This window comes from Enhydra lutris, unplaced genomic scaffold (assembly GCF_002288905.1).
Source record: "Enhydra lutris kenyoni isolate GAN:26980312 unplaced genomic scaffold, ASM228890v2 scaffoldscaffold13, whole genome shotgun sequence".
Classification (NCBI taxonomy): domain Eukaryota; kingdom Metazoa; phylum Chordata; class Mammalia; order Carnivora; family Mustelidae; genus Enhydra; species Enhydra lutris.
In genome coordinates, this window is record NW_019154097.1 from 48,972,593 (window position 1) to 48,994,657 (window position 22,065).

Below are 22,065 nucleotides of genomic sequence, written 5' to 3' on the forward strand. Positions count from 1 at the left end.
CCCACGTGCTGGTGGGGGGGCAGGGAAACAATGAGGCCTTTGGTGATTGTGAAGGATCCACCTCCAGCTTCCCAGTGTGTCCCCTCTGCGGGTTGGATCCCGGTGCCGGCTTGGGGGCGGGGCTGGGGGCCTGAATGGGCCCCTTGTCTCAGCGCTGGGTGTGGGCCAGGCTCCCCCGGGCACACAGTGCCCTCGCCAGGCCTGGCTGGCCTCTGTGGCTTCCACCCTCCTCTGGCTGAGGACCGGCCTTGTGGGTGAGGGGGGCCCCTCCCCGACAGCCTAGGCTGGGCTCCTGCCACAGGCAGCAGAGGCAGGTAGGGAGAAGGACCCCATCTAGTGGGGAAGGGGGGAAAGCGGCAGCCTCTGTCTCAGAGCAGCTTGGCCCCAGACTAAAGGGGACCTGCGTGGACAGTGGGATACCGGAGGCCGCCCCAGGTTGGACTTTCCATCCTATAGCTCCCTAGATTGATGACCTTGGGCAGGTTTTTTGTGTTTTCTGCATCTCTGCTTCCTCTTGGGTAAAATACCTACCAGAGGGCTGCGGGGGTGATGACGTGACATCATATGTGGGGACTGTCCGGTGAATACCGGGCGCTTGGCAAATGTTGATTTCCCTTCCCTGCACCTGCGATAAGGCAGGCTGAGGGCGCAGGGATTGGCTCCGTGGGTCCTGGAAGGGCCTCGGGGGTTGGGGTCAGGGCCAGGCAGGCTCTCACAATGGGCTAGAACTCTGCCTTCCTCTGAGTTCTCATCCACTTTGACTCCTCTCCCTGTCTCAGGGAGGGGAGGTAGGACTTAGGATGAGTTGTCAGTGAAAGCTTTCCCCCTGGATTCTCCATTTCTTTCTTCTCGGCTGTGCCTGAAGCCCCCAAGAGACCCCTCAGGTGGTGGCCACTGGCCTGCAGCCTGTTCCCTTCCACCCTTGGTACCACGTGCTTGTCCTGCTCCCTACTTGGTGCTCATGTATTGGGAGAAATGGCTGCAGTAATGAGGTTCTTCCGATGGATTTGGCGAAAGATTACTCGCTGGGTGAGTTTCAGAGAGTCCCCCTTCCTTGTGCCATGCTGGGGTGGGAGGCGCTGGGCCATGACCTCTAGGTCACAGAAACCCATTTGGGGAGGAGGTGGGGACACTCGTGGCCTCTTCCCATCTGTGATTGCCTCTCTGCCAATTGTTGTGCCCCGCCCCCCTTCTCTCCTCTCCCTGTCCTGGGTCTTAGGTTTTCTTCTGGAAACACAAAGCTAAGTCCACCGTCTTGGAACACTCTGACTCCCAGAAAAGTGTAGTGAAGGTGGAGAAGACTCCCAAAGTGACTGACACGTTCAGGTTGGTTGAGCCTTGCGAGGAGGCTAAGGTCTCCAAGACCGGGGAGACCCCCAAGGCAGCTGATGCCTTCACGGTGGTCAAATCAGCGGATCATGCCGAGGTGGAGAAGAAACGTGGGGGCAGATCCCTGCTGCAGCTGCCCCGGACAGCTGTCAAGTCCGTCTCCACACTCATGGTCTCGGCCCTGCAGAGCGGCTGGCAGATGTGCAGCTGGAAGGTCGGTTGGCACCATATTCCCCTGGTTCCCAGCGGGCCTCCCACCCTCCCTGATCCCCCATGACTCCTTCCCCACTCCAGCCGTTTGGTGGACATTGATTTTGTGTGCCTGCCAGGCACTGAGGTGGACAGCCAAGGGTACAGGGTGAACAAGGTTTACCCCGACTAAGGGAGCTACAGACAAGGTCACAGGCGTTGCTGGTTCAGTGTGTTAGGGCGTGTGACACAGGAGGTCAGGGGTCTGTGGGAGCCCAGAGGAGGAGCATCTCATTCAGACTCAGGGAGTCAAGGAAGACCTTCCTTAGCAGAAGAAGGGGGTGAAGCTGAGATCTGAAGGTTTTGGCCCCATCTTGGGGTGGAGTGGGGGAGGGAGTGACGGGGTGCATTCCGTGAAGACAGACTAGCAGGTGGGCTGGGGTGGGGGTCTGGCCCAACGGGATGGGTTTGGGCAGTCCTGGGGCCAAGGACCAGCTTGTACAAGGCAGAGTGGTTGGCCATCTGTGGAGTTTGGATTTGACCCTGAGAGCGATGGTAGCCCTTGTAGACATTTGAACAGAAGAGTGTATCTCAGCTTCTCAGATCTGAATTTAGAAAGCTTGCCTGCTCTCATAGGTTGTGGTGTGGCCACCCTGGAAACATTTTGGTAGTTTCTTTTCTTTGCTTTTTTTTTTTTGAAGATTTTATTTATTTATTTATTTTTAAGATTTTATTTGTTTATTTATTTGTCAGAGAGAGAGGGCACGCACAAGCAGGCAGAGTGGCAGGCAGAGGCAGAGAGAGAAGCAGGCTCCCCACCGAGCAAGGAGCCCGATACGGGACTTGATCCCAGGACCCTGGAATCATGACCTGAGCCGAAGGCAGTGGCTTAACTGACTGAGCCACCCAAGCGTCCCTGTTTTTTGTTTTTTGTTTTTTTTTTAAGATTTTAAAAATTTGTTTATTTGAGAGCAAGCAAGAGAGGGAGCACAGAAAGAGAGGGAGAAGCAGATTCCCTGCTGAGCAGAGAGCCCGACACGGGGCTCGATCTCAGGACCCTGACACCATGACCTGAGCCAAAGGCAGACGCTTAAGCAACTGAGCCACCCAGGCATCCCAGTTTGGTAGTTTCTTATAACACTAAACCTGCAGTCATCATATGCCAAGCAGTCATACTCTTTGCATTTATCCTAGATAAAAGAAACTTTATGTTCACACAAAATCTCCATGTGAATGATCAGAGCAGCTTTATTTGTAATATCCGAAACCAACCCAAATGTCCTTCAGTGGGTGAATGGTTAAACTGTTGTCTCCATACCATGGAATACTTCTCCGCCATAAAAAGAAACAGATTAATGATGCGCCCAAGAACTTAGATGACTCTCAGGAGTTATGCGGAGTGAAAACACCAATCCCCAAAAGTTATATATAGGGACACCTGGGTGGCTCAGTGGGTTAAAGCCTCTGCCTTCGGCTCAGATCATGATCTCAGGGTCCTGGGATCGAGCCCCGCATCGGGTTCTCTGCTCGGCAGGGAGCCTGCTTCCCCCCTCTATATGTACTGTATGATTGTGTTTATATTCTATACCACTCTTGAAATAACAAAATTATAGAAATGGAGACTTGATGAATGATTATGTGGTTGCCAGGGACTAAGGGTTGGGGGGTTGGCAGGTAGGTTGGTTGTAAAAGGGCAACATGATGAATTCTTTTTTTTATTTTTTAAGATTTACTTATTTGACAGAGATCACAAGTAGGCAGAGAGGCAGGCAGAGAGAGGGGGGGATGCAGGCTCCCCACTGAGCAGAGAGCCCGATGCGGGGCTCGATCCCAGGACCCTGAGACCGTGACCTGAGCCGAAGGCAGAGGCTTAACCCACTGAGCCACCCAGGTGCCCCAACATGATAAATTCTTGAGTTGATGGAAATGTTCTGTGACAGTGGATGATATGAACCTGTGTTTGTGAGATAGAATTGGGTAGAATTTAATACACCCACAACTGAGTACAAGCAAAGGGGGAAATGTGGATAAGATCCACGGATTGTGTCAATGTCAGTATCCTGTGTGATACCGTACTAGAGTTTTGCAAGATTTTACTATTGGGGGAGTTTGGGTGAAGAACATAGAAGGAATCTAGTATTTCACAATTTCATCGGACTACAAGTCTCTCAAAGTCAGAAATGTAATTTTAAAAGGGAAGTGTCTGGATGACTACCAAGCCAACTTATTTTGGCCTTCAATGAAGTATTACAGTACTACTAATAAAGTTCACTTGGCACCCTGTGATGGGTGGGTCAGAAGAGGACAAGAGGAAGGGCGCCTGGGTGGCTCAGTGGGTTAAGCCTCTGCCTTAGACTCGGGTTGTGATCTCAGGGTCCTGGGATTGGGCCCTGCATCGGGCTCTCTGCTCGGCGGGGAGCCTGCTTCCCACCCCCTCTCTCTCTGCCTGCCTCTCTGCCTACTTGTGATCTCTGTCAAATAAAATCTTGAAAAGATAAAAAAAGAAAAAAGAAAAAAAAAAGGACAAGAGGAGAGGCAGGGTATTTAAGAGGTAGAATTGTTGTACCATCTGGTTGATTGGATGACGGTGAAGAAGGAGGGAGAGACAGAAGTCAGAGCAGGCTGGAGGCAGTCACTGGGGTGGAGAATGAAGGAGCAAGAGCAGACTTAGGGGAACAAGTGATGAGTTGAGGGAATTGGGGCAAGATGAGCTGAGATGTCGGTGGGACATTTGCATGGAAATATCTAGAAGGCAGCGGGATATACAGGCCTGGAGGTGAGGAGGGGGCTCTGGACTGGAGTTGGAGGTCGGGGACCATTCTGTCCTTCATTTTTTTTTTTTTTTTAAGATTTATTTCTTTGAGAGAGAGCACAAGCCGGGGTGCACAGCAAGGGGAGAGATACAAACCGACTCTCTGCTGAGCAGGGAGCCCCACATGGAGCTTGATCCCAGAACCGTGGGATCATGACCTGAGCTGAAGGCTTAACAGACTGAGCCACCCAAGTGCCCCAACCCGCCTTTCATTTTAACACAATCTCCATGCAACCCTAGTGAGGACTCAAAGATGGGTGAGACATGGTGTCTGTCTTTCAGGAGCTCGAATTCTAGTGTTGAAAACAAACCGGTCTGCAGAACAAAGAGTGTATGACATGCCAGATTTTGAGGGAAACCCAAGGGTAGAGACAAAGAACACCTAATGCAGCCTGGGAAGGCTTCCTGGTAGAGACGGTGCCTGAGCTAGGCCTGATGGGAGGAGGTAGCACTAGACAAGTGGTTGCTGTTCATCACCAGCGGTTTCTCCCTAGACAAAGCTATTGACATGTGCACATCTTCTCTCTTTCTCTCATAGTCCTCTGTGAGCTCTACCTCCATTTCCTCCCAGATGAGGTCTGGGTCCGCTCTGGAGACGCCGGAGGCTGAGATGCTGCGGGAAGTCTACCTGGTGCTGTGGGCCATCCGGAAACAGCTGCGACAGCTGGCCCGCAGGCAGGAGAGGCGGAGGCGGCGCCACATCCGGGCCCACAGTGTCCCCCAACCTGAGGCAGTTCAGGGCCTGAAACAGGATGCCCGGAGTCCCCTCTAGGGGGGGACCCTACATCCTCCAAAAAGCCCCCACCTCACTGTTAGGTAAGGTTGATAGGAGAGGTTAGGGCAGCAGGCCGGGAGTTGTGGGTGAGGAGAAGTTTTCATACTGTCACCTCTCATCAGGACCCCAAGTCCAGGCCTGGGGTCCCACTTATTCCCCTTCATTCCATTTATTCAATTTGTTAAAAAAAAAAAAAAAAGTTATCAAAATATTGGGAACTAAATATCAAATATTTCTGAGTAAATGTAGAGTGTGTTTGTGGATGGCCAGAGGCAAAGAAGGGAACTCGGAGGGGCCGGGCGGGGCTCCTCGGGGGCTGGCCCAAATATGTGTGCGAGTAACTTGGGGGTTTGGGGGGGTTGGATCCCCATGTCCAGGCCCTGGGCCCAAACCCACTTCCAGGGGGCTGATTGCCTTTGGCAGCTCTGCCAGGCCAGCAACTCCGGGCACCTGTCGCAGCAGCATTCCTTTACTGAAGATACGCGGCGTCCACCAGGTCCTGAGCCCAGGCTCTCCCTGGCAATCCTACCAAGACAGGTGTTTTGCACAGGTTGAGGGACCCGCCCAGGACCCTGGAGCAGGCGAGACCTGCTGGAAACTGCCCGCTCCGGCAGCCAGCCCCCTGCCCCGGCCCCTCTGGCGCTCTGGGGCTCCCTCATAGCGAGGTCAGTGGGTCTGATCACGCGGCAGCAGCTGGACAGTCATCCGTACGGAAGGCTCGCAGGCCCTACTGGCCGCGCACCCTCCGAGAGCGGCCGAAAACTACAACTCCCAGGATTCCGGGAGGCGGCGGGGGAGGGGGCGGGGACGCCGGGGAGGTCGGGGGCGGGGCAGCGGCAGCGCGTTTGCGCCGGAGGGCCTAGCGTCCTGCTGCCGGTGAGGGTGTCAGCCTGGTTCCCGGGGATTGGGGAGGGGGAGGGGAGGTGCCCGGCAGGAGGCCGCGGCGTTTTGGAGGAGGTTGGGGGGGCGGGAGGCAACACAGGAGAGGTCGTGGAGCCGCAGGTCCCCTCTCGGACTTAGTCTCCCCTCTGGCCCGGCCACACGAAGACGCAGAGGTGGCTCCCCAAGGAAAAGCAGGGATATTTCACAAAGATTGCCAAATTAGGGTGTTCTCGGAGCTTGGGGTGTGTGGCGGGGAAGGTGGAAGGGATGCGGGCAGAGGCCCCGGAGGAGGGGGAGAGGGGGAGGAGGAGGGACGTTGCGGCCGGCTGTGCTGCTGGGTCTTGCTGGCAGAGCTAGTGTGAATAGCAGGCAGGTGGGGGGGGGTGTGAGCCAAGCTGGGGTAGTGAGGAGCAAAGGGGACGAATTGGTGGGAGCACCCAATTCCCTAGAAAAGTCAGCAAGTGCTCTCCTCTCCCCAGGACCCCTCCCCACCCTCCACTGCCCCTTTGCTGGGAATTCGGGTTTGCCTTTCCCAAAAGTCTGGAAACTGCACCAGGCTGCCCAGCCCTGTAGCAGAGCCCTGAACCTACCGCACCTCAACCTTGCCGGCCACAGGAGTACCAGCCACCACTTACTGAGCTCCTACTGTGACTCCTTTTAGGTCTCGTTCTAATTAATTCTCACAACAGCTTTCATTTTTGGGGAGGAGAAAACCAAGGGACAGAAAGGTCGTGTTTAATAAGTCATGCGGCTTTCACTGATGCAACTGATGAGTCTAGCTTACGCCGGACGTGCAACATACATGTTACATGTACACACACATACACCTCACAGTGCCGGTCTTCAGTACATGAAATGGCTTCTCTGGGAATGTGTCTTGGTTTAGCATGAAATCAAAGCCTGTGTTCACGCGGGGCCTCAAAACGGGCTGATACACGTGGCTCATTTCTGGGGCTTTCAGTCAACCAATTATTCCTCACCTCTCCCTGTGTGCCGAACCATTCTGGGGCCCAATGGCGTTGGTGCAGGGTCTGTGTCCCCCGGGTGCCCAGAGGCTGGAAGGTGCTTCACTGTGTGAAATTCAAGATCAGCCCCTCCAAGTCCTTAGAGACAGGCTCCTCTCCCTGAAGGTTTCAGTGAGAGGATGGTGGGGTAGGGTGAAGGGTGGCCCGGAGGGTCACGGGTAAGGAGACTTGCAAGTAGCTACAGGCCCGGGAGCCAACCCAGGCTTGAGGCTGTGGGCTTGTGGGCATTTTTCTTTGGCTTCTTCAGCATCTTGGGAGTGGGAGGGGAGGAAAGGAAGAAGGTGAGTTCAGCCAGCAGCCAAGGGAGCTGTTGGCACCTCCCACCCCTCTCTCCCTCCCCAGACATGATGGAGTTCTGTCTGGGCTTGGCCAAGCAGGGGAATGGAGACTTGTAGGAGAGAAGGGGCCAGGATGGAAGAGAAGTCTGCAGAACTTGCTTTTCCTAGATGTCTCAGTGTACACAGGGAGCCTCCTGCCTCCCCATCCAGCCCAGAACCCTGGGGAAGGCCTGTGGTGGGCCTTGGGGAGGAACTTTCCATTTGGGAGGGAAGCCTAAGGGATCTCCTGGGGTAGTGATGTGCAGGGAAGGATGCTTACCCCTGTCATACCCCTGCTGAAACCTTCCCATAGTTTTCCATCCCTCTTGGAAAAAAACCCATACTGTCCCCTTTGTCTAAAATGCCTTTCTCTCAGATCTTGGCACCTGGGCTCCTTGCCAGTGTGGATATTGTACAAATGTCACCACGTCTTCCAAACCCTTTCCCTGATGACCTGACTTAGAGATCAGGAGTGACCCGCTGTCTTGGCCATCCTCTGTCTCTAATCGTGCTTTATCTTCGGTTAGTACTTAACAGGATCTGAAATTTTATCTACGTGTTGGCCAGTATACTTGGGAGGCAGCAGTGCCATGTAGTAGTGAAGAACACAGGAAGTGATTTGAACAGGCACTTTCTGGATGTGTAACCTTGGGTAAATCGGCTAACCTCTCTGGGCCTTGGTTTTCTCATCTGTAAAATGGGGAAAGTGGGAAGTAGTGCCTGTATCGCAGGGCTGTCATGCGGATGAAGGAAATGATGCTTAGCACAAGACAAGGAGTCAGAAATGTTAGCTGCCATGATGATGGTAATGGTTACGATTTGCAGTGTACGGCTGCTGTCCCCGTGGCCTAAAACAGTACAGAATAAAAGAGAGTAAATGTGCCTTCAGCTCCCCTCAACCCTGCTTCCTAACAGCCCAGAGTTGCCACAAAGAGAGTCGACCCAGGTAAACATTCTTGGTTTAAACCTTTGAACCCAGAAACAAAGTCTCAGCCCTGGACACCGGGTCTTCTCTTGACCCACGTTGCTCCCTCCGCTTCGGCCCCATCTGCTCTGGTATCTGAGCGCTGGGTGTGTGTGTGGGGAAGCCAGCCCCTCCTGAGCCCCACGGGGGGCTGGCCCCGGGCATGGAGGCTTTGGCCTCGGTTATTCTCGGCCGCCCAGACAGGGTGTGCGCACGGCTGTGTGTGCACAGACACGCGCCTGTATGTCCTGTGGCTGTCTGTGCCTATATTTTGACTTGTTCCCGTTTTCCCCCTCAAGAGTGGCAAGACCAAGATTAACTGGAGGGAAAGACTGTGTACATTGCAGGGCTGGTAATGCTGTCTGCCCCTTTGTGGGAGCTGCCTGTCTGCTCCTTGGGTCATTCTGGGGTACTGGGCAGACAGCCTATTAAGATCTCCAAGGTGGAGGGTACCTGGGTGGCTTAGTGGGTTAAGCCTCTGCCTTTGGCTTGGGTCATAATCTCGGGGTCCTGGGATGGAGCCTCATATCGGGCTCTCTGCTGGGTGGGGAGCCTGCTTCCTCCTCTCTCTCTGCCTGCCTCTCTGCCTACTTGGGATCTCTCTCTGTCAAATAAGTTAACAAAATCTTTAAAAAAAAAGATCTCCAAGGGGGAAATGGACCAAAGGTAGAGATTGCCTCTTCCCTTCTCCGTCCTCTTTGTTTCCAGAGCTGAGCCCACCTGCCCTGCACCTGTCTGCCCACCTCCCTGTGGGCTGCTCGGGTCTGTGTCCCTGTGATCTCTGAGGCATGGCCTTCTGCCCGTTTCCCTTTCCCTCAGTGCCTCCTGGGGGTGAGTGGCCGTAGACAGGCAGGTTTTGCAAGACAGGTTTGGTGTTTTGTGCTGAAGGAGGAGTGCACAACTGAGGTGTGGCAGCGGCTGGTTCAGGCTCGGGCAGAGGAGGCCCTGAGAATCCTGGTCCCAGGGGTGCATAGCACCCTTCGATCGCTGGCTTTCTCTCTCCACCTCCGAGTTTAAGACCCAGCTGTTTTTCCTTTATTGTTTATATGCTCTGCCAGTTTTTCAACTAGGTTATGGGTCTTTTCTATAGGCCCGCAGAGTTCAATACAGAGCGTAAGAGCCTGCCCTCTGGAGCCAGACTACCAGGTTTTGAGTCCTGGCTCTACCACTTACTAGCTCTATGGCCTTGGGCAAGTTGCTTAACCCCTCTGGGCCTCAGTTACCTTAGTTGCAAAACGGAGGTAATGCGGGGATGTTGGGAGGATTGAATGCATTAATGCACAGAAAAATGCACAGAAAAAACTTAGAACAGGACTTGCCATGGATTGGGTGCTGTAGACATGCTTATTTTTATTATTATTTCTTAGTGATATCTAGAAGCTCTTTATATAGCAAGAGGGTTAACCCTTTCTGGGATACGAGTTGCAGATTTTTTTTAAAATTTTATTTATTTATTTATTTATTTTTAAAAAGATTTTATTTATTTATTTGACAGAGAGATCACAAGTAGGCAGAGAGGCAGGCAGAGAGAGGGGGAAGCAGACTCTCTGCGGGGCAGAGAGCAGGGGCAGAGAGATGTGGGGCTCGATCCCAGGATCCTCAGATCATGACCTGAGCTGAAGGCAGAGGCTTTAACCCACTGAGCCACCCAGGCACCCCAAGATTTTATTTATTTATTTGATAGAGATCACAAGTAGGCAGAGAGGCAGGCAGAGAGAAAGGGAAGCAGGCTCCCTGCTGAGCAGAGAGCCTGATGCGGGGCTGGATCCCAGGACCCTGGGATCATGACCTGAGCCAAAGGCATAAGCTTTAACCCACTAAGCCACCCAGACGCCCCACAAGTTGCAGATGTTTTAACAGTCCTCTTTTTTTTTTTTCTTCTAACGTTTTATTCTGGAACAATGTGGATTCGCATGCAATCATCAGAAATAATAGCCAGTTTTCCCATGTAGAAGGGAAATCTTTACAAAAAATATTTGGCATATATACTTCATTTTTAAAAATTCATTCATTATCAAGGTGAGCTCTTCTGGTAATTGTCTTTCTCTGACTTTTTTTTTTTTTTAAAGATGTTATTTATTTATTTATTTATTTATTTGATAGAGATCAAAAGCCGGCAGAGAGGGAATCAGAGAAGGGGGGGGGGAAGCAGGCTCCCTGTTGAGCAGAGAGCTCAATTCGGGGCTTGATCCCAGGACCCTGAGATCATGACCCAAGCCGAAGGCAGAGGCTTAACCCACTGAACCACCCAGGCGCCCCGAGTTTAGACTTTTTAAAAAATATATTTCTTTGTCAGAAAGAGACAGGGCCCACAAGCAGGGGGAGTGGTAGGCAGAGCGAGAAGCAAACTGCCTGCTGAGCAGGGAGCCTGATGTGGGACTCGATCCCAGGACCCGGAGATCATGACCTGAGCTGCTTCACTGACTGATGCACCCAGGTGTCCTGAGTTTTGAAATTTTTTATGGGATCAGAGAGATCTTTGTGGTGTAACTTGGAGGAGCGCGGCATCTGTCCATGTAAGACCTTTCCAGGGTGTCTTGTAGCAGTTAGGATGAAATCCAAGCTTCTTACCTCAGCTCCTGGCTGTGGTCCCTACCCACCTGCCTGACCTCATCGCTCCAGGTTTGCCTATGCTGTCACTTCCACAGCGCTTGGCTGGTTTCCATTTATTTCCTCTTCCCACCCTGGGCCTTTGCAAATGCTGATTCTTCAGTTTTGAAAGTTGTTCCCCCACGTTTTTCGCCTGGCTTTCTCTCAGCTGCTGCTTCTCCAGCTACCTCCGACAGGCCTTCCCGGAGTCCCTGCTCCCCTCCCCCGGTCCCCTGGGCTGTGTCCCAGGGCTTACTTCAGCACAGAGCCTGGAATGCAGAGGGGTTCAGTGGATGTTTGGGGTAGGGAAGGCTGATTCATTGGGATTGCACTGCTTGGTCCTGGCCTGTCTGCTCAATGAGTTCAGCATGGGCTTCGGGGTTCAGACTCACTCCCTTTGGTGTCCCTGACTGGGCTCCCCTTCCCAAGAAGATCTTTAAGACCCACAGGCGAGCAGGGCGAAGCACAAAGTGGGGGGCTGCAAGGGAGAGGCAGGGGAGAATAATCTCTGTCCAGGAGGGCTTGGTGTGAAATAGACAGGAGTAGGAAGTCCCCGGGGAGAGCCCTCCTCATCCCTAACAGCCCACCCAGACTCGTTCTTTCCCTTGACACACACACACTGTCCTCTACCTGCTCGCCTCTCCAGCCCATGCACAGCCTCTGAGAACAGGGTGCTTGCTACTCGGTACTGTTGGGGCAACAGCTCCAGGCTGCACTGACAGGTTCGCTGGGCACCTGTGTAGCACTTTCCCCTCTCGGGACCCAGCAGCCCTGCCTCCATTCTCTGTGTCCCCTCCTCCTGTTCCCTGGTGAATGTCCAGGAAACTGGGGCCAACCAGGGGGAAGTCAGAGGGTCTTACACTCCCAATGTGAATGCAAGTAAAGGAAGGAGGGGTCAGTACACACCCCAAGTTGGCTTCTCTGTGCCTACTTCATGAGCTGTCTGGGCAGAGAACCTGGCACCCAGCAAAGTCAGTCCCCTGAACCCAGGTCAGTGTGGGAGGGGGACTTCAAAAGCCCTACCCTGTACCTTCTCAGGCTGCAAGGAGTGCCGGGTTGAGTTCTAGAGAGACCAAGCCCCCAGGAACAGATAATTAGCAGTGCACAGGAGGCGGAGCCAACTCAGAAAGACCTGGGTTCCAATCCTGCCCTTCCTGGCTGTGTGACCTTGAACAAGTGAGTGAACCTGTCTGAACCTTACTTTCCTTATCCAGAAAATACAGGAAATATTTATTTCCCGTGGCTGTAGGAATGTGAATTGCCTGGCACAGGGCGTGGTACCTAGTGAATGGCAACAGGTGAACAGAGCTTCTAAATATATTAGAGAAGTGGTTCTCAAAGTGTGGTCCCAGACCAGCAGCACCCTGGAAGCTGGCAGAAATGCGGACTCTCAGACCCTTCCCCAGACCCACTGAATCAGAAGCTCCGAGGGCAGGGCTCAGCAATCTGTTTCAACCAGACAGATGAAGTTGGAGAATCACCTGCAGACGGTCAGATTCTGAAGTCTAGAACACATCAAAATCACCTGGGAGCTTGTTAAAAATACAGATTCCTGGGCTCAAAGCCAGGGATTGAGGTGAGACCTGGGAACTATATTTTAACCCGAGATGAATTTGAAGAGGGAGGAGGCGGGTACCCCAGAGGCTGCCTTGGGAGAACGTCATAGAAGGACTTCTGGTAGTCGAAGGTGGGGGTGGCTGAGGACTCTCTTGGGGTGAGAGGGGATATAAAGCTGGAAACTGAAGGAATTTGCACTTTACCCTGAAGTCACTCAGTAAGAGGCAGGACGGGCACACAATGAGGGCAGTGCGTGCCAGACCTGGCCACCCGCCCAACCCCGGGACGTCAGTCCCCAAGCCCGGGGGCCATGGCCGCCCTGGGGTCTCTCCGGCCTCTTCCCTCGGCCGGCGGCTGCAGGTGGGGAGAGGCCCGGCCCGAAGGCACCACGATCTGGGGTGGGAGGGGGGGGAATCGGGGACTATAGCAGGGCGGCCGCAGAGCTGGGGGACCTGCGCGACCCGTCACCTCGCGCTCCTGGGCTCCAGGTGGCGCTGCGGAGCGCGGACACGGGTTCCGCCCGGGCCCAGCCACCGCCCTCTCGCCGCGCCTCCTTGGGCCCCGGGATTGGAGCTGGCAGCGACCTTGGCGGGGGCGGCGGCGGCGGAGGTGGCGGTGTCCGTGCACAGGGAGGGGACCCTGTGTGAGCCCCGGAGCGCGGACCTGCCCCTCTTCCTTGCGGCCCCGACGGTGTTAGCCCACGGAGAAGCCTCTGCCTGGTGTCCGCAGGGACCGCCCGCCGTGGCGACGTGGGCCGGGGCATACGGGTTCCCCCGGGCAGGTCCTTTCTAGGTAAAACCCCCCCCCCCCCCCCCCCCCCCAAGCTAGTGAGACCCGTCTCCTGTCCGGGGAGAGCCGGCCCCTGTCCCCCTCTTTTCCTCCCCAGTGTCAGCAGCTCCCGTCTTGTTGCCATGTCCACCACCATGGGCCCCTTACTTCAGGCCTAGCAGGGCTGTGTGCGTGTCCATCATCTCGTTTAGTCCTGAAGGCAGACCATCCCTTAGGTCCTAAAGCCATCACCGTCCTTTCCCAAATCAATAAATTGTGCTTTAGGGGGGGTTTAGTAACTCCTCTGAGAGCTCACAGTTAGTGATATGGGATGGGACACAGGTCTGCGGGCTGGAGCCCATGTTACCGTCTCTCTCTCTCTCTCTCTGTCTCTCTCTCTCTCTCTGAGCCCCACCTCTATCCTTCAGGGCCACGTGTTCCTGTTGTGTAGGTGGTGCACTGCACAACTCTATAATCAACATAGATCTCTGGAAACATTAGGGCAATTTTCCATTGCATGGCAGTGAAGGGATTTACCGAAGGGGCACATTTTTCTCATTTGCCCAAAGTCACCTTCTGAGCTGCCCTAGTGTTCCTGTAGCCGCCTCTCCAAGTTTGTTCCTCCTCTTCCCAGCAGGTGCATCTGGCATCCAGATTCCACATCGCACTGGGCTTTCTGCAGGAGCAAGGAGGTCTTCATAGAGCCCAGCCCAAGGGATCTAATGTCAGGTGACAGGACATGGCACTACTCCTCAGTGGGATCTGCGTGTGTTGGGGGGTCACCTCGTCTGCCAGGCCATAACTACCCCTTAGAGGTGAGAGCGTCTTGGGAGCAAGATGAGATTTTCCTGGTGGGATTCCTGGGGCGGGGGGCAGGCCAGGTGGATGAGACCCATGAGCCAGGCCTGTTGAGCCTCTAAGCTGATACTATAAGGGCTACAGGGAGGAATCCTCCTCTTCCCAGAGCCCCATTGGACACCCCACAGTTTTGAGGGTGGACACGGAGGAGATCTGGAGAGGAGGGACATGGTCTCAGGACCATCGAGCTCATTGCATGGATGGTTCCAGCACCAAGTGGGGCAGAGGTGATGCTGGGAGTGGAGTGATAGAAGCTGGCCTGGGGTCTGGAGAAGAGGAGCAAAGGATATGGAGGACCAGTCTCCTGGAAGTGGAGGAGGGGAGGGATACCGAGGCTGCATTGGGTGCGGGGGGACACCCTGGACTGGGACCCCTGGCCTGAGGGTGGGGAAGGAAGAGGAGAGTTTGATGGGATTGGGGGACTCTGGTCTCGGTGCCCAGTGTCCCGGCTTAGCTTCGGGCTGTGGTGGGGCTCTCTTGGAATGCTGCCTTCCCCTCTTTCTCCCTTTGAGCCTGTACCCTGTCTTACCTCAGTTCCTTGCTCACTGGATGACTCCCAAAGCACAGAACCTGCTCCATGCCTCCAGCAATCCCTGCATCCACTTTGTGCTTCTAGGATTTTTTCTATTGCCAAGGAGCAGCCAGGATCTCAGGCTCAACTCTTTAAAGTTGCATCACAGTACCTGCTGCTTCCTGCGGTGCCTGGTGGGCCTGGCTGTTGTGGGCACATCTGTACAGACATCCTGCGCTGCTGCTCAAGGCTGGGAGTGAGGCTTGGGGGGCTGGATGGGGAGGCTGCCTTGGCCAGTGGGGTAGGGAGATGCTGGAATCCTGGGGAGAGGGGAGGGTCCTGGGCAGGAGAGAGGAAGGGGCTGGTTGCAGGAGATGCCAAGAGGAGGAGACCAGGCCTTGGGTGGAGGCAAAAGATTGAACTGTGTGTGTGTGTGTGTGTGTGTGTGTGTGCAGTTTGGGGGAGGGGAGGTCCTGTCTGGAACATAGGCTGCTCAGAGATCAATTTATATAGAACCCCCCCCCACCCGCCGCTTTAAAAATGAGAAGACTGAGGCCCAAAAGGAGACAGATGGTGTTGCTGGAGGGGGCTGGGGTTGGGAGGCCGGTCCTTTGGCTTCTGGCCCCAGGCCCAGTCCTGTGTGGGTTGTGAGTCCCTCCTATTCTTCTCTCTGTCCCCAAGAGCAGACTTTGGACCTGGGGCTGCAAATGTGGTATCTGTGCACACACACACTTCTTCAGCCGACCCACATGGTGTAGAAGGTGTGGAAGGCCTCTTTCTCTGCCAAGTTGACCTCTTGCTGGGCTACCCAGTTCTTCCTCGAAGCCCGTGCATCTCCCCAGCCCAGCACCAACTCAACTCCAGCTCTCCGCTCAGCCCGTTGGCCCCAGAGCAACAAGCCTTTCTTCAGCCTAGTATGTGGATAGGGAAGGTACTGGGCATCTGGGGGTTTTCTTAGGTTGAGGGACTGACACTGCGCATGGCAGAGACGAACTTGTGGGGGTCCGGTGCTGATTCCTAGGGCTCTGCTCGCACAGCCCAGGGTTTCGCTCTCCTAAAACTCAGTGTCTAAGGCCTCAATTTCTTTCTTTCTTTCTCTCTTTCTTTCTTTCTTTCTTTCTCTTTCTTTCTTTCTTTCTTTCTCTTCCTTCCTTCCTTCCTTCCTTTCTTTCTTAAGATTTATTTATATATTTGACAGAGAGAGAGATCACAAGTAGGCAGAGAGGCAGGCACAGAGAGAGGGAGGAGGAAGCAGGCTCCCTTCCGAGCAGAGAGCCTGATGCAGGGCTCGATCCCAGGACCCTGGGACCATGACCTGAGCCAAAGACAGAGGCTCAACCCACTGAGCCACCCAGGCGCCCTAAGGCCTCGGTTTCTTGAGCATGCTACCTGGTCGCCACAGCTACCTGATACTGTGGATGTGATCAGAGACCAGCTGCATGACAACCGCCCCCCCAACATCTTAAGATGTTGGAGGCCACAGGATGGGCATGGCTAGACATAGACCCTCCCCATTAACTTCTTCCCATGGAGCTGATATGGCTCCCCCATCTCTTTCACCACACAGAAGGACCCCCCCCACCCCGGTCAGTCATTCCTCTGTCATATCAACAGCAGGCTCCCCTCCCCAGTGCCTCCAGCACTCTGCCCATCTCCTACGTCCCACTCTTCATCCTTCTGCCTTCAGCTGTTTGCTTTGACAACTCTCTGGAGCCTGGGGGACCCCTCTCAGGACAAAAATGGCCCTTCAAGACCAAATCCTTCCCACTATGGGGACACTGCCAAGGTAAGAGTGTGCGTGAGATCCTGGGGAACACGGTGGCTAGAGCCTGGGGTGCAACCCAGACCTTTCCCCCAGCTGTATTAGTTTTCTGGGGCTGCTGGAGAAGTTGCCACAAACTTGGTGGCGTCAAACGCCAGAAATTCATCCTCCCACAGTGCTGGAGGCCAGAAGTCTGCGATCAGTTTCCCTGAGCTGAAATCAAGGTGTGAGGAGAGCTGGGCTCCCTCCGGAGGCTCCAGAAGAGAACATATTTTTTGTTTCATCCAACCTCTAGTGGCCACATCACTCGGATCTCTGTCCCATTGTCTCCTCGTCTTCTGTGTCACGTCTCCGGTTGCCTTCCTCTTTTAAGGGATGGGGCCTCATATCTCTGGGAGGTCATTATTCAGCCTCCTACACCAGCAAAGTCTGGAGGGGAACGACCACATTTCTCCCCAAGTTGTGCATCCCAAATGGTATTTGCCGAAAGCCCTCTTTCATGCCCCCTGCCCCACCTGCAGGTTGGGAAGCACTAGGGGTTTTGGGTAAGAACCTGGGTAGTCAGACAGACCCCAGGGGATGGGCTGGGGCATCACCACTTACCAGCTGTCATTCTCAAAGTATAGGCCACGGCCAGCAGGATGACTCTGGGAGTTTATTAGAAATGTAATTTCTGGGGCGCCTGGGTGGCTCAATGGGTTAAAGCCTCTGGCTTCGGCTCAGGTCATGATCCCAGGGTCCTGGGATCGAGCCCCACATTGGGCTCTCTGCTCAGCAGGAAGCCTGCTTCCCCCCTCCTCTCTCTGCCTGCCTCTCTGCCTACTTGTTATCTCTGTCAACTAAATAAATAAAATCTTAAAAAAAAAGAAATGTCCTGGGGATAAAAATATATGTTTATAAAAAATAAAAATTAAAAAAAAAGAAAAGAAATGTAATTTGTTAGGGGCGCTTGCGTGACGCAGTCAGTTAAGCCTCCGACTTTTGGTTTCAGCTCAGGTCATGATCTCAGGGTTGTGAGATCGAGCCCTGTGTCCAGCTCCGTGCTTGGTGCAAAGTCTGCTTCTCCCTCTCCCTCCCCCTGCTTCCTCTTGGGCACGGGCTTGCTCTCTCTCTCAAATCAATAAAATCATTTTTAAAAATTAAAAAAAATGTGAATAAGACCTCCAACAAACACACAGTGATTGGTAGAATGAAAAGAAGTTAGGTCTGCGCAGGCCGTACCGTGTGCCTGGATCTTCAGGGTAGCTGCTCAAAAGATATTTGCAGCATAAATGAAGGAGCCATCCAATGAGTAATAATGGAATATGAATGGTGTGTTTTTCACTTACTTGACAAACACTTACTGAGTCCTTTTGGGGTCTGCCTGGTGCAAAAGGTAATTCCCCAGAGTCCCCGACCTTGCCAGGTGGCAGCGGAGAGGGGGTAAACGGATGTTCGCAGTGCGGGGTGAGAAGGGCCCCAGCTAGGGGGTGTTTGGATGGGCTGTCCAGGAGCCCGCAGATGGAAAAGAGGAAACAGTTGTGGATTTTCGTGCTTTCGGATGTGTGTTATCTTTTGCAGCCCTGAAAAGAGCACGAGTATATGGTCTCTTACCTATGCTCACTCGCCGCATGCCCAGGAGCAGACGGCTTGGCCTCTGTGCTCGAAGATCTATTTCCTCACCTGCAAAATGGGAATCAGGACACCCCCCGGGGTCTTGCTTTAAGCAACATGCCTAGCTTAAAGCCGTTCAATCTCTCCTTGTAGTTTCCCCAGCAATCCTGTGATGTAGGTATTAACATTCATTTGAAGTCCAGAAGGGAGAGAAATATGTTAGAGACCTAGGCCAAGGTTAGTTACTGCAATCCAGCCCAAACTGAGGCATTGAGCTCCCTGGCAGCAGGGGGGCAGAGGATGAAAGAGATGGTTACTATCTTGAGAGTTTCTTAATTTACATAACAAAAGGAGGCCACCGAGTTCCTACCGGGAACCCTTAGCACAGCTCTCCCCAGGCTGGCCCTCTCCCGCTCCAGCTCCCAGCTAGAGGCTCGGTGGCAGCACAGTTTCTTCAGGGAAGCTGCAACTGAATCACAAGCCTGCTTTGATTCAAGGGGAAGGGACCCAGACCCCACCTCTCAAGGGACGGAGCATTAAAGAAATTTTGGTCATTAAAAAAAAAAAAATTAAATCCCAAATTGTCAGACTCAGGGCTAGTGTTTACAACCTGAAAAGAGTGCTTTTCTCTTATTTGACAAACAATTATTTTCTCTCTGTGTGGCAGACCCTGTCCTGGGCTCTGGGGAACACGGGCCCCCACTCCCTTGTCTGAGCATAAGAGGCAGACAGGTGCCCTGGGCCCTGGCCCTCTGGTCCTACCAGATGGAGACCAGGGGTCTCCTAAGCTCTGATGTCTCCTCTGCTTTGAGCCCCCAGGTTCTGAGGGAGAGCCAGTCTGTGCTTGGGCAACCCATGGAGGCAGCGTGGGGGAGGTGGGGACAGTGTGGGGACAGAAACACAGCCCAGAAGGGGAAGGCTTTGGAGGCTGGCTTCAGCTTTGGACGAGAGAGAATGGAGGTCTCTGGGGGTTGGGCCCGTCGTCCCAGTAGTTCTGGGGAGAAAAGTCCCTTTGCTCCACGAGACTCCCACAGGCTCTGCAGTGACGGACACTAACGGGCTCTGGGCCCAGTTTCCTTCTCTGCCATCCTGGACCCCTGCTGGAACCTCTGCCCCCAGACTTTGGGTCCCCTCAGCCTCCTCCTTTCCTCTCCACCCCATCCCTCCTTAAGTTTCTGCATAGCTGTCCAAGCTGAGGTTACTACTGGGGACCACTTTGTCCCTTCGTACTGTCCCAAGCCCCCAGTACCTCACCTCTGTCCCTGTGACCTCCATCTCTCCTCTCTGCCTACAGCACCTCTGCCGCCCCCCTGACATTTCCTGTTTGGTTGGCACAGGGCAGATGGTCCTGGAGCTACTACAGAGCGTGGGGTGAAGAGAATCTGATCCTTCTCTCACACCAGCTGCCCTCGGGCTATGGAAGGGCCTCACACCAGCACCCTCCTTGTCTGATCTAGAGGTTTCCCTGAAATCACCCTTCGCCCTTGAGAACCCCCAACAACATCGCCTGAGTGTCCAGTCACGTTGAGTAACACACTGCCTCCAGCTCATTGTTTTGAGGTCCTGACTCCCTGCTAAGCAGAGATCGTGTCCCAAGGTAAGGCCAGCATCTTCCTGCATGTCCTTTTGCAAAAATTCCCCTGACACGTGGCCCCATCTTCCAGGACTGTGGCTGCATCTTTCGTGGCTCTAACCCCACCTGCCCTGTTCATGGCCTCCATCTCCTTTCTTGTAACTCCAGCCTCTCCACGGGCTCTCTTAGGCCCTAAGTAGCCGGCATCCACTTTTTTTTTTTAAAATTAAAGATTTTATTTGTTTATTTGACAGATCACAAGCAGACAAAGAGGCAGGCAGAGAGAGAGAGAGGGAGAAGCAGGCTCCCCGCTGAGCAGAGAGCCCGATGCGGGGCTTGATCCCAGGACCCTGAGATCATGACCTGAGCCAAAGGCAGAGGCTTTAACCCACTGAGCCACCCAGGTGCCCCTGGCATCCATTTTTTATTCCCTATGTTGACCTTAAGGATATTTCCCTTCCCAGCCAGCCCAGGCCCTCACTCCCAATAGGCTCCCCCATGCTGAGCCCAGCTCCGCTCAGTTCTGTATACCCCAACCTTGCATATCTGCTTCTGCTTTCCCAGCCTCATCCAGTTTCCCCTTCTTCATTCTCCTTGACGCCGCCAGGCCTGTAGACAACTTGTGTTGCATGAGACCCTATTCCCCACCCTCAACTGTCCACCCCAGAAGCTGGCCTCATCCCCTATCCCTGGAGACTCACATGTAAGAGGTCTCATCTTGGCCCCCTTGTTTCTTTCCCTGTTGCTGGGGGAGGGGAGGGAACAGGTCAGAAGCTTGGGGTCAGTTCACTGGCCTGCAGCTTGACCTTGCTCTCCTTTCTGGATCAGGAGAAAGGAGCGGTGCGCTCAGGTCACAATATTCAGACTTGACCTTCTTTTGGGAGTTGGGGGGGGTCTACCCTGTCAGCCCCTGAGATCAGGCAGGATGGGAAAGGGGGCTCGGAACAGGTGTGTGTGTGTGTGTGTGTGTGTGTGTGTGTGTGAACGTGGGTCACAGCCGTTGGAAGTGCAAGGTCAGTGACTCACTCTTCACTACTCCCTGTGTGACAGGGGCACAGTGTGGACATTTCTCTGGGCTGACCCCCACCTGTAGGCAGCTCCCAGTTTGGGAGATGGGAAGTGAGGGTCCTTGCGGGTGGGGTTTGCAGAGGGTGGGGGTGGAGGGCTGTTGCCTCATTTCTTTGTACTAGAGAGTAGCTTCCTATGGGGACTTTGCCCTTCCCTGCCCCCTCCTCCCTGGCAGGGCTCCTCAGCTGCCCTCTGCCACAGTCCCAGCCACTCTGTGGGTCACTGCATTGGAGACATCCCACTGCCCCTCAGCAGCCTGGTCCCTTGAAGGACCTCTGACTCCATCCTGTCTCCAGTCCTACCTATCCCCCCCCCCCCACATAGCACCTGGCCCACCATAAGCTCAGGATGACCTTGAATGACCCCTGCCAGCACTCAGACTCACTTTCCCCAAACGAGGTTCCAGGTCTGGGATCACCCCTCCCAGATGACCAAAGGGAACCCCACTACCTGGCGGGGTCTAATCCATTAAGACAGAACCCAAGGGCCTCAAGCATGACCTCTTCCTGGGGTCCTTCCCTCTTCCTTCCGCATTCCCTCTTCCCTCCTCTCCCCACCCTTCCCTGGATGGGAGATGATGCAGAGGTGGGACCTCCCCAGCCTGGTTTTGGGGGGGGGCGACAGAGGGAGGGTTTGGGCAATCTCAGGTGGTGGGGTCAGGGAAGCTTCTCTCCTTCTCCCCTCTTTTGCTTGGAGTGTGGGGGGTGAGCAGTTACTGGACCATATTTTAAATTTGTCTCCTAACTCCTTCCTCTGGGGTTCCCCCTTCCCACCTTCTGCCATCCCCAGACAGGGCTTGGTTTGTTGTGACATGGAATCGAAATCCCTCTTTGCAGAAGAGGGTCCAGTTCTAGAACATGCCACCTTGAGGAGACTCTAAAGTTAAGGGTAGAGAAGGAGTCTCTCGTCAGAACCTTCTCAAAGGGGAGTTTTGTTGTTGTTGTTGTTGTTTTAAAGATCTTATTTATTTATTTATTTGACAGAGAGAGATCACAAGTAGGCAGAGAGGCAGGCGGGGGTGGGGTGGGGAAGCAGGCTCCCCGCTGAGCAGAGAGCCCGACTCAGGGCCTGATCCGAGGACCCTGAGACCACGACCCGAGCTGAAGGCAAAGGCTTAACCCCCCTGGCCCCCCCGGGGCCCCCTGTTGTTGTTGTTGTTGTTGGTTTTTTTTAAAGGAAAAGCAATACTAAGCCTCTCGGCTGGTCCAGCCAACAAAGTCTTAGGAAGAGTGGGGGCAGGACTGGGACCCCTCATTCGATCCCCTCCACCCACCCATCCTCACATTCAAAGAGGAACTTTCTACTTCCTGGAGGCCTCCCATAAGCCGGCAAATCGAATGGCTTGTTCTTATTTCTGTGTCTGGGCCTAGGAAGAGGTAGTGGCTACATTTTAAGGCTGAAATGGAGCACCTGGACATACCAAGTTCATGGCTAGGGCTCCTGTAGGGCCTCTACATCCCTCAGCTCGGCCCAGGTGTGTGGAGTACCTTCAG

At 54.1% G+C, this 22,065-nt stretch overlaps 1 protein-coding gene across 1 annotated transcript; it reads left to right on the forward strand.

Annotated features, from left to right (window-relative positions):
- The first annotated feature begins 42 nt into the window (after positions 1-42).
- LOC111145862 (chromosome unknown C7orf61 homolog) lies at positions 43-5,346 on the forward strand. Its single transcript, XM_022501139.1, has 3 exons — positions 43-1,029; positions 1,220-1,543; positions 4,869-5,346. The coding sequence occupies exons 1-3, from the start codon at positions 976-978 to the stop codon at positions 5,100-5,102; spliced, it is 612 nt and encodes a 203-aa protein (XP_022356847.1). The 5' UTR covers positions 43-975; the 3' UTR covers positions 5,103-5,346.
- Positions 5,347-22,065: the final 16,719 nt, after the last annotated feature.

Excerpts from the sequence above, each read along its gene's own strand:
- LOC111145862 (XM_022501139.1), top strand. The coding sequence starts at position 976 with ATGGCTGCAGTAATGAGGTTCTTCCGATGGATTTGGCGAAAGATTACT. Across the intron at positions 1,030-1,219 it reads GGCGAAAGATTACTCGCTGG|GTTTTCTTCTGGAAACACAA; the intron begins GTGAGTTTCAGA and ends CCTGGGTCTTAG. Across the intron at positions 1,544-4,868 it reads GGCAGATGTGCAGCTGGAAG|TCCTCTGTGAGCTCTACCTC; the intron begins GTCGGTTGGCAC and ends TTTCTCTCATAG.